Genomic DNA, 11,692 nt, shown 5'->3' on the forward strand with positions numbered 1-11,692 from the left:
TTCTCTGCTCTCTCTATCTCTATCTAACCCTCCCCCCCTCCCACTATTTCTCTCCCTCCCCCTCTCTCTATATCTCTATCTAACCCTCCCTCCCTCTCTCTCTCTCTTTCTCTCTCTCTCTCTCTCTTTCTCCCCCTCTCTCTCTATGGGGAGAGCAAAAAAGGCTCTCTGGGGATGCAAGTGAGCTCATGCGTGTCCTGTGCAGTGCTGCTCTATTGTATCAAGGGGCAGCAGAGCTCTGCAGCCTGGACACCCACACCTCTTCTGTCCCACGCCACACTTCCCCAAACTGGCCTTGCGCAATGACCGAGAGAGAGAGAGAGAGAGAGAGAAAGAGAGAACTTTGACTTTTAAAAAAACTAATTTCAGAACCATTGAAATCAGAGGAAAATCAGTCCATTTCACCAGTTGAAAACAAATCTCCCACAATCATTTGCAAGAGAGAGAATTCAAAATGTCTCAGTGTGTTTGAAAAGCACACCTCACTCCACTCAGGCATATGGCAACCTCAAACACACCCTCTCTTCCTGGAGGTTGGAGCCCGGCCTCAGAAGCTTCAGATTTGTGGGGTCTCCATCTGAGCTGTGCAGAACAGTGTTAGTTTCCAGGCTGATTTGTGTGTGTGTGTGTGTGTGTGTGTGTGTGTGTGTGTGTGTGTGTGTGTGTGTGAAAGGGCCACACTGAGACGTTCCTTCCTCTCCCCAACAAGGAAGGGAAAGCACTACAGAGGGCAGATTGTGTGGCTTCTAAAGGTCACAACATTAGGCCCGGGGGAGGAGTCTCTCTGTATGTGTGTGTGTGTGTGTAGCAGCCGCGGTGAGTACATTAAGACCACTCAACCGGCGAGCCGAGGGCATGAAAGTCGGCGCCATGGTAACGAGGGCATTTAACCCTGTGCGACCTGACAGTCCTGGCAGAGCCTTTAAGTTGTTTACGTCACAGTCACTTTCCCCACAACACAATCCCACACTCAAACACGACAAACAGCACAACGCAGGCGGTTTGATGGGAACAGGGCACTTACGCTAACAGCTCGCCTGAGGCAAAGAGCCACATGGCGACTGGAATTTATGGTATCCTTCCCACCTCCTTCCCCATCTCTCTCTCTCTCTGTCTCTCTCTCTCTCTCTCTCTCTCTCTCTCTCTCTCTCTAACTTTCTCTTTCTATCTAGCTATCTATCTATCTATCTATCTGTCTCTCTCTCACTCTGTCTGTCTTCCAATAGGAAATGGTAGACAATGCAAACTCTGTACAGGATATAAGACAGGCCTGTTATGCGGAAGATTGTGTGTATTGCCCTCAGCATCTACGGACGGTACATATCTGGAGACAGCATGAGGCCCACTGTTCTTTCAGGGGAGGTGTTGATGTGTTATAGAGACAGACATTCTCAGCCATGTATACTTGTGCATGCGCGCACACGCACACGCACACGCACACGCACACACACACACACACACACTCTCTGCTGCTGTGTTGCTCTGTTTCTCACCTGTGTTCACCCCTGCTAATGCTGCTGCTAATGCTGCTGCTGATGATTATGATGATGAAGATGATAATGTTTCATATCGCATCTTCCATCCACCCAGACCTCTCTCTGGAGCTCCTCTCTCATTCTCTCACAGTGTGATTTGTCTCTCATTCTCTCACAGTGCAGTCCATCAGCACAACTTTCTTATTAATGGCCACACTTAGCTCAGCTCAGCCCATCACTGGGAGTGGGTAACACAGTCACACACAGTCCCGTGTCCATTACAGCTAATGGATCATTCTTGCAGCGCAAAAGCCAGAGACAAGCTTGCTAAGTTATGAGATCCAACCTTTGATTTCCATTTGAAAGCTTATTTTGTGTACCAGTATGTGGTATGCATGGTATGGGAGATAGCATTAAAGTATGCTATTTGTATCATTGTACATCTGCTAGAATAGTCAAGGTCTTTTAGTATTTGGGAGGTTATATCATGGGGAAAGGAATGATATATTGTTCCATTTGGGTTTTTCCCATGTTAACAGGCTGCTTATTGTTGGGATTGTGTTGAGTGTGGCAGTTTGTGTGTGTGTGTGTGTGTGTGTGTGTGTTCAGTGCCCTCTGATCCCAGCCTAAAAATATCCGGCTAGCCCGGGAAAAGCTCCCTCCGTCTCCGTCTCTCTCTCCCTCTCCCTCTCCCTCTCTCTGCGCTCGTTCGCCTGCCTGTCATCTGTCCTCTCTGTGCAGACAGCTGGCCTGCTTCGCCTCTGCTCTGCTCTGCACTGCAACAAAGATGCAGACTGTGTGCCGAGCCACAACACAACACACCAAACCGCACTCCCCTCATCATCCAGCCTCCACATGACAACCATGTACCTGACAGGCTCCGCTCAAAAAGCCTCTTCATTGCAACGCCAACCAATAGGATGCATGTGTATGTGTGTGTGTCTGTGTGTGTGTGTGCCCTTTCATCTCCACACCAAGCAATGGGATGTGTGTGTGCTTCTTCATCGCCACAACAAGCAAAAGGAGCTTTTTTTCCCCGTTTTGATCCCTTCCATTCTCACTACTGCTGTGTTTGACTGGGACTCTCTGACAGATCCAACCTAAGACGGCGTTCATCAGCAGGTACACACCGTAGGTGTCTGATGTGATGGGAGGAAGAATGTTATGTGCATTATGTTGCACTATTCATGCTGCCGCTCATGTCATGCCACACTGGCAGAGACACAGCAACTATCAGCCATGGTTATGATCATGACAGCTCATACAATTTTACCTACTGGCAGAGTTTAATTGGCATGTTAATACACTGTCACATATAGGTTAAATATAATCATGATACTGTATTATGTTGTTTAATCACCAGAAATAGAGCATCATTAAAACCTCCCACAGAATATGGCATGTTTATGACATGATATGGATGCAGTTTCGATGTTTTAGCACTGTTCTTTTTTAGGGAAAGTAAAGCATGCATCTTACACTGCAACATTAGACAAGGTAGTACACAGTACACAGCAAATGGCTTCAAATTTTATTTATTTTAGTGTTCTTCAATCAGTTTAACAACAATGATAAAAAAAACAAATCTCACTCCATCATACAAATCTTTTTTTATCATCAAATAGAAGCTAAGACACAAACACGTAAGGCTGACACAATTGTACAAGTGGCAGATGGCTTCAACTTCAAGGACTTAGTGGCCCTTGCACAATCACATACATTGTATTTATGTACTCATTTTTTCATGGTTTAGTTTCATTAAGGAGAAAGACACTTTTAAAAGAGGATGGAGTTGGTTGTTGAGTTTGGCTTGGTCGCCAGCAAGAACGATACTCAAGTATTGTGTCTACTTTTGGCTCATGTTTTGCTAACAGCCAGCTGGAGCTTGGACAACTGCTGTCGCTTTGCCCCGTCTGTGGTTAAAAGGTCTTATGTTACAGTAATGGTCACTCTACGAAATCAAACAGGAGACTCCTAGGAGCATCTGGAAATGGTAAACAGTCATGAGAGCTATGCTATATACTCCTACGCGTAGTCATGTTTGTTCAGAGAAAACAAACAAAAAACAAGAGACCATACAAACAAACATGGGATCCTTATAGGATTCCAGTCTTGACATTTAGCGGCTAAAAATACCCAACTGGGCACTGGCTACTAAGTTGCATGTTCTGCTTGGGACTCCTTCATCTGATTCAGATGACAAGAAAGGATGGATGGATGGATGGCTACTTCCCATGGCATTCACAAGACCTGCAAGGTACCAAACCAACCTCTCAACACACACTCTGAATCCTTGTTTATCAAGCTAGCCAGTTTTTGTGACTAAGGGTCACTTTTATCTTTCAACACGTCAACAAAGCACAGAAGGACATTTTGTATAGACATGAAATGTGAATAAAATGTTAATGTGTATTCATATACTATATTGATATAAAAAAAAATGTGAATATCAAAATAAATAAATTAATCAAAGACTTAAGGCTGCCAGACGGTCAGGAGTGTTCTCCGTCATTCATGCTGGCATAGAATGAACCAGGCTTTTTTTTTTTACAGCTGAGAATCGAATGGAGCTAGCCAATGAGGGTGAGTGTCAAGGGCTTTGTAGAAGACAGGGGCGGTCGTAAGGTCATCGGGTCAAAGTCAAGGCCATGCATGGGTTGGCTGACCAGCTCAGGGTTGGTGACTTGGAGAGGGGTCAAAGGTCATGCACAGTCAGTGACTTCACAGATAAAAAGATATTTCCAGGCAGTCCTTCTAATCTGTGAGAACGGTGGTCTGTCAGTGTGGGTACTGCTCTCTGTGGGAAACATTTGGCTGATCTCTCTCACATGCTCAGACCAGTCCAGAGAAATATCTGTGCAAGGTAAGATCAAGTGGAGGCCCAACATCTTGCAGGGACCTCTTAAGGAATGTCGGGAGCAGGATAGGGGAGCAGGGCAGGGAGTTGCACTTACAGTACACTAAGCAGATGCTGTGGTGCTTTAAGTAGTTTCACAGGCATTTTCTAGAGGAAAACAGCAGAATACAAGTAGAGAGAAAGCCCCTTTAAAATAACCCTGATGATTGGCAGCTTGGCCACTTCATTCAGACACTGGGAATGATGGGAGGATGACTGGCGGTTTGGCCTCAGACAGTTTTTATTCCCACTCAACATCTCAGAAGTGATTGGTTGCCTGCAGTGCACTCATACTTCTGATTGGACAATATGTTTAAGAGGGAAAAAAACTCTGTCGCTGTTGTAAACAGAGTGAAGGTAAACTACTATAATGATAACTTGGGACTGTACATTACCAACAATCAGACAGCATGGTGTTAGGAACCAAATCACACACACACAAACACACGTAAGTCAGCACCATTGATCCGTAAATAGTGAAGTGGTGTTGAGTGGACAGCACTATCAGAGCTTCCTCCCAATCACACCTCCCACCTTCCCAGTGTCATCATACAAAACGGCACTCCATTCATGTTCAATAGATAAGCAGTAATCCACATACTTAATGTCTCTATTTAGATAACTTCTGACACTTAAAACACATCTTTTGTCATTTTTTTAAACATCACAATCCAGGTAAAGTTTCTAATCTGCATGTAGCCATTAAAAATAAAAAAATCAACATTTGTGTCATACTCAGAAAGAAAAAAAAATCAGATCAAATAAATATGCAAGGTCCTGCCTCGCTTACATTACAAGAACACGTAAATTACCTCGAACACTACATCTCAAGTAAATTGCTTCCAACAAGGCTAATGATTATGATCCAATATCTAATGGGTAGTAGGTGGGGGACATACGCTAGCTCAAATACGAGGGCACACACCTGGGCTAGTGACTAGAAGAGGGCACCAATGGAGCAAAGAAAACATGAGAAGCAGAGAGAGAGAATGAGGACGGCTTTTTGTTTATGTGTTGGTGAGAGGGATTAGGGGAGCCCTAGTGGGCTGGTGTCCAGTTCGACACCCACATTAAACCACACTCGTGGTGGTGTGTGTGTGCGGATAGTTAAATACTAATACTCTGAGAGGGAGGTAGTAAACAGAAGCTGCTGGATGTGAACAACACACACACATCAGTTTCATTCATGAGTAAAGTAATCCTCCCCTTCCATAGAGAAAGGGGAAGTGATGAACCTCGTACCCAAGCCACCACATACACAAAACAAAACTAATCAACCAAATGCACACACATGCTCTCTCTCTCTCTCTCTCACACACACACATCTTCATTCAAGCAGCAGTCAGTGCCAGAGTATTTTGGTGGTTCTTAAATAAACTGTTGCAACAGCTTAGTCTGGGAGCATAACACACTTCTTACAATGTCTCACTCCTACTTTTCTTTCTTTCTTTCTTTTTTTTCTCTCTCTTCTCTCTGCCCATATTTCTCTCTCCCTTCCTCTGCACTCCACCTTCCTCACACACTCTAGTCAGTTTTAGTTCTGTGTCACCATCAGGTTCTAGGAGCAACTCCACCATGTCTAAACTACTACTAAATACTCCAATTCTAATAATAATAATAATAAAAAACATTCTCTCTATGCAAACACATCGGTAAGAAAGGGGGGGGGGGCATGGAAAAGGGATAGGGGAGAAGAGGACGCAAAACGTGGATCCAGGGGATCCTGAGGACTCGTCTCGACAAATATAATCTCAACAGGAAGCTTTGCTCTACTGTATAGTCCAACTAGTCCATCCGCATTAAGTTCACAGTGCATCTTCCGCAGCTTGAGGGGTGCGAGACCCCAGGCTGCTCAAACGTTAAATTACATAAGGATACGTTAAGTAATGTTACCTTACCATTACGTTACTAATGGTTTTACGTTACTAATGGTTCACTTTGCTTATATGCAGACTCATGGCCAGCAGTTTAACTCAGTGCGCAGTTGCATAGTTCTTTCTCAGTGTGTGTATTTCTTTGTCTCATACTAAACACACTCACACACACACACACACACACACACTTACATTTACACACACAGACAAAACATACAGTATACACTCACATTCGAGCATAGTACAGTGTAGGAGTCTTTTTTTATCCAAAACGAAAGTCAACAAAGACACAGTGCACACATGCACTCCCACTGGGGATGTTTTCCATGTTTGCGCGGGGCGGTGTTTTTAGGGCAGATGTCTCCACATGGTTTGCATGTAGCCTGCAATGCAATGTGTGTTCTCTGAGGAGTTCTAACCTGGCCTACCCTCTCTGTTCTCGCTAACACTTAGCGTTAGCATCACAAAGTCATAAAACCCTGTGGTTTTGCGCTTGTTATGTAGCACACCTGTGTGTGCGCACACATCTCTATTCAGGAGGTTAGACTGCTTTAGCTATATGACTTTTTTTCTCTATGATAAGACACCACAGTGAATTTGCACAAAGATGAGGCTGTGTATGTGTGTGTATGTGTGCAAGGGTGTGTCTGTGTGTGGGTTGTCTAGAACAGTGTTTCTCAAACTTTTTCAGACCAAGGACCACTTAACCAATAAAAAAAACCTCACAGACCACCTAGCTAAAAAAAACAGTTGATCTACTTCAACAGTATATTACACAATAGGCCTACTCACTGAACCACCTTGCCTATTGTCTTTGCACCTTGCTTATTGTGTCAGAGAATTCAATTTGCAAAATTTCAATTGGTGTAGCTTACATAGCCAGTGTTGTTGCAGAACTGTTTGGATTTACATACAAGTTGGTTCAATATTGCAAACAACTCATCTATATTATATTTTACCACGTCTGCTCGTGGACCACTTGAGATAGCTGACGGACCACACTTTGAGAAACACTGGTCTAGAAGATGGACATTAGTGGTCATGAGCAAACAAAAGCTGTTTGCTTAAACGATCAGTGCATATTGCCCGCCTCCCCCCTGCCACCGCGTGGGTTGGTGCCTTGTTTGTTTAGGCAAATGATCGCAAACACGTGCGGGCGTGCATGTGTGTGCGTGTGTGTGTGTGTGTGTGTGTGTGTGTGTGTGTGTGTGTGTGTGTGCGTGTGTGTGTGTGTGAGAGAGAGAGAGAGAGAGAGAGAGACTATCAGTGCATGCTCGTCTATTTGGTATGTCACAGAGCCAGCTGTGAGTTGTATGAAAGGGTATAGGCGTACTGCTGAAAGCGCTCCAGGTGATGGTCATTGGCTTTTTCTTCCTAAGCCCCCTCCGCACGCTCATTCGTATTTTGTAAACCTCGTGACTCTGTTTCCTCGCCTCCCGCCGGGTTAACCGGACGAGTCGAGGCAGGGGAAAAGTGCTGAGGGTCAAAGTTTGCGGCGATGGTGGGCTCTTTCCAGGCAGAGAGGTGAAGGACTGCGTGAGCGAATGGAGTTGAAGAAAGAAATCAACGGAAAGCCACACAGATAAAAGGCCAGAATGGTATGAAAGGCAGATGACAAAGTATACCAACGCCAAACAAGTGGAGTTTGTAAAACAAACAAACAAACAAACTAAAAAAAGAAACAAAAAAATTAGCAAAAAGCATGACAAATAAGTGGAAACCCACACAGTTCTACAACATCTCTCCATTCTTCGCAATCACACACACACACACACACACACACGCGCACACAAATCAGCCTGGAAACAAACACTGTTCTGTGTAGTAAGCAGACATGTCCTTCAGGGGAATGCAGTGAGTGGTGAGGACACTGTCCTGGAGTCTTGGAGGGCTTTGGCTGCAGAGGGCAGACGTGTCTCTACTCTGAGAGAGGGGTACAGTAGGAGCTATCTGGACACCATGTCGGTGTGTGTGTGTGTGTGTGTGTGTGTGGGGGGGGGTGGTCCTTGGTTGGCTGGATGGTGTGTGGGTGGGCAATGCAGCTTGGTGTGGTGTAGTGGGTGGGTCAGTAGTCGTCCACAGGTGCCATATCTCTGCTCAGGCTAACGGACACATTAGTGTAGAGAGTCCTCCGGGACACTAGAGGGGAGTAGCGCAGGTTGTTGAGGCCGTCCAGGCTCTGCCTCTCCTTGGAGCGCCGCAGTAAAGTGTACCTGGGGGAGGGGGTTCAGTTTTACTGTTTAGCAACACACCAAACCAAAACATTACCATACAACATACCGTAGTCCCATAGCATAGCCACATAACATAACCACACAACTGATGGCAATCAGAGGTTGATTAGCTTCCCTGAGAGGGTATCTCCTGTCTCATACCAAACCTGCCTGAACCTGTCAAGTAATCATACATCCTCTCAGTAAGTCAATCATGTTTATGGAGGTCAGCTATGTAAACAGGGTCTAAATCTAAGTCTATATCTGCCATCTCCCTCAAGTATGTCATACCTACCTTAACAATTTTTACAACAGTTTTTAGTCTCTTCAAAAGCTCATGCCATGATTTGTTCAAAAAGGTGCAGAATTAGAACATGAACCCCTGCATCACAACCAATCATCTTACTTAAAACAGACTGACCAAAGCATGTCATTAAAACATTGCCATGTCTCCTCAGTGGTAAGCATGGCACTGGCTGTTCACTGATACAATGGGCATTTATGGGTATGTACTAATAAGCTGTCATAGCACCATAGATTTGAATTTAAGACAACATGACACTGTTATATTAATAAACACTGAGCGTCATAACAACTTTTAATAGTATCTGTTGTGAAATGCTGTTGACTCATAATAAAGAGGTGTAGTAACAGTGATCATGCGCCAGTGAGGAATGGCCTGACTAATGGTGATATTGCCACATACTGTACCACTACCCACATATATATATATAGAGTCAAGACTCATTGCATGAGTATTATGGGGTGTGTCTTCACCTTCCAAGGAACTGGACTTCTCCACGATGGTGGTGTGGGATGGACATGTAGCGACCAATATCTCCAGGTGGTCGGCTCACTGAGTACCCGGCATACTGGACCCTGTTCAAGATGGCAACACACACACAGACACACGTTAAATCAGTGCCTTGTATACACTTGTAGCTGGCATATTTATTCATTTACATATTTTGCTGGTCAAACTTTTTAAATCCATACACATGGGACAATAACAATTCTCTCAGAAAGACTCGGAAAGGCAGAATAAGATTCAAAGGTTTAATTCAGAGAATTTGACAAAGTTCCGTAAAATTATCACTAAAACAACTAAAAGCGTAGCGTTGGCGTAGGCCCAGACAAAGTGTGCCTTTTTGCCATGTCTTCATGTAGTGTCCATTTATCCCCTTATAATCACTCACTGTGGTCACTAGGGCATCTGATTCTCATACGCAGCTCTAGTGACAGTGACACTCAGTGACAGGGAGAGACAATGGCAGAGGCAATGCTGTGGGTTCACTGACATACACACATGCAGTCACACAGAAATGCATGTGCGCGCGCACACACACACACACACGCACACACACACACAGACACACACAAGCACACACGCACGCACACACGCACACACACACACACGCATGCTTTTTCACTACACACACTTTGTAGGGAAATTTCATGCTTTGTTTGAGTTTGTTTTTGGCTAAGGCATAAAAAAAAAATTTCTTGGGTTCCGGTTTCCGACCGACCCTGTCAATTTATGTGCGACCCAAATTTATTTTATGAGCTTGGGGAAGAAATAACACTAAATAGTCTAGGCTACATTAAATAAATCCACAAATAAAAGGCGAACTATAATTACATTAATTAGCCCTTGCGTTATGTATAGGGATGAGCGTATTCTCTCTGTTACAAAGTAGCCTATGCACAGCTGTTCACGAAGACGATTGTTTTCGTCACTTACCAAGGCACTCGCAATTTTGTCCAAACACCGCAATTTTTTCGCAAATTTGACCAATCATCGTAGTTTCACTGTGAAATGTCACCTACCGCAACAGTCCCCCGCGCAGAATATTGAGCCAGATGGCACACTTACTTCTGAACCTTCTGCATATGACACCAAAGACTGCCCTAAGTGTTCGGTTGCTCTGCAGTTTTGATGACAATAAATAGAAGGCTAACGTTAACGATCTGCTTACTTGCATCTCTCAACCTGGTGTTGCTAACCTACCTAGGCTATGAAAGTAAGTTAATTAAGGCCTACTTGGTTTACTGACATTTGAGTAGGCTATGCAACCCATTGGCAAACGTTTACCTGGATATGTCCTTTTAGCTTATGTCATGTTTATGTCAAGCTTATGTTTGCTAGCTTGTGGGCTTAGTTTGAGTAGTGCTACCAAAATCATAAAAATTAATAAAATTGCAAGACATTTACCTCTTCTATGATCCAAGAATGATTTCATTCGAGTTGTTTTTTTTAACATTTATTTTAACTAATGACATAGAAGACATTCCCACTTGCATCCACATATGGTAATGCACTATGCAAAAAGTGATTTACACTCGTAGCCGAACACAGTGAGATGCAAGCCTTCCAATCCACTCAGAAATGTAATTAGGCTACTCTCACGTCCTTAAAGGGGCAGGCAGTCAATTAGACGTACACCACCAATGTAATGACATTAAACAGAAGTGTAGTCAAATAGTTTAAATCAATATGAAATTACTAGATACTTACTTGGATATTAGTAATTATGCAGGCCACAGACTATGAATTATTAAAAAGATATGAACTTAATATGAATTACAAAATATATGAATGTATTGAAACATATGACATGATGCCATCTCTTTAGGTGACTGTCTTTTTTGGACAGTTCTACTATAATGCTTTGTGAATTACCTCAGTCAAAGCATTTTCACAAATAAAGTAGGCCTACTTTGATTTTCTGTAATCCTTACTGTTTACCTTTGATTATCCTTTTTAATAAGCATCAAGATTATCAGTGTGATTTTGGTCTTACTGACCTTAATTGCCCTAAATTTAAACTATTTTTGCTATTTTCACTTCCTCCCGCAATTTCTCCACAAGAAACAGCTAAAATCACTGCAACTTCCATCCAGGCATTTTAGGTCGCAACAGTCTCAAAAAACCTCGCGAAATCCTGGTGGGATTGATTTTCTACCTATCCCTTACTGCCACTGGGGAAAAAAAAAAAAAAAATCCCTACCGACCCATGGCCTCAACTGACAACCAACAGGAAACAAACCTTTTTTTTTTTTATGCCTAGGTAAACCGCCCTCAGAAAGCCAGTTACTGGAAGAGTGGACGGCGTGCCCTTTAAAACACACACACACACACACACACACACACACAAACGCACACACACACACACACACACACACACACGCACACACGCGTGCACACACAGACACACACACACACACGCACACACG

General features: G+C 43.7%; 1 protein-coding gene across 3 annotated transcripts in view; it reads right to left on the reverse strand.

The window, feature by feature from the left end:
* Window positions 1-2,994: 2,994 nt before the first annotated feature.
* The window catches only part of b4galt5 (UDP-Gal:betaGlcNAc beta 1,4- galactosyltransferase, polypeptide 5), a 50,667-nt gene continuing 41,969 nt past the window's right edge, over window positions 2,995-11,692 (reverse strand). For all 3 annotated transcript variants that reach the window (XM_076276166.1, XM_076276167.1, XM_076276168.1), the window contains 2 exons: window positions 9,236-9,337; window positions 2,995-8,458 (listed from right to left, as the gene is read on the reverse strand). In XM_076276166.1, coding sequence (XP_076132281.1) covers window positions 8,311-8,458; window positions 9,236-9,337 — 250 coding nt within the window. In that variant the 3' untranslated portion in view covers window positions 2,995-8,310. The remainder of the gene's footprint in view (window positions 8,459-9,235; window positions 9,338-11,692) is intronic.

This window comes from Alosa pseudoharengus, unplaced genomic scaffold, assembly GCF_046254945.1.
Source record: "Alosa pseudoharengus isolate Yale_2024_CS ecotype anadromous, Long Island Sound unplaced genomic scaffold, YU_APseudo_1.1 YU_APseudo_1.1_scf_9, whole genome shotgun sequence".
Lineage (NCBI taxonomy): Eukaryota > Metazoa > Chordata > Actinopteri > Clupeiformes > Clupeidae > Alosa > Alosa pseudoharengus.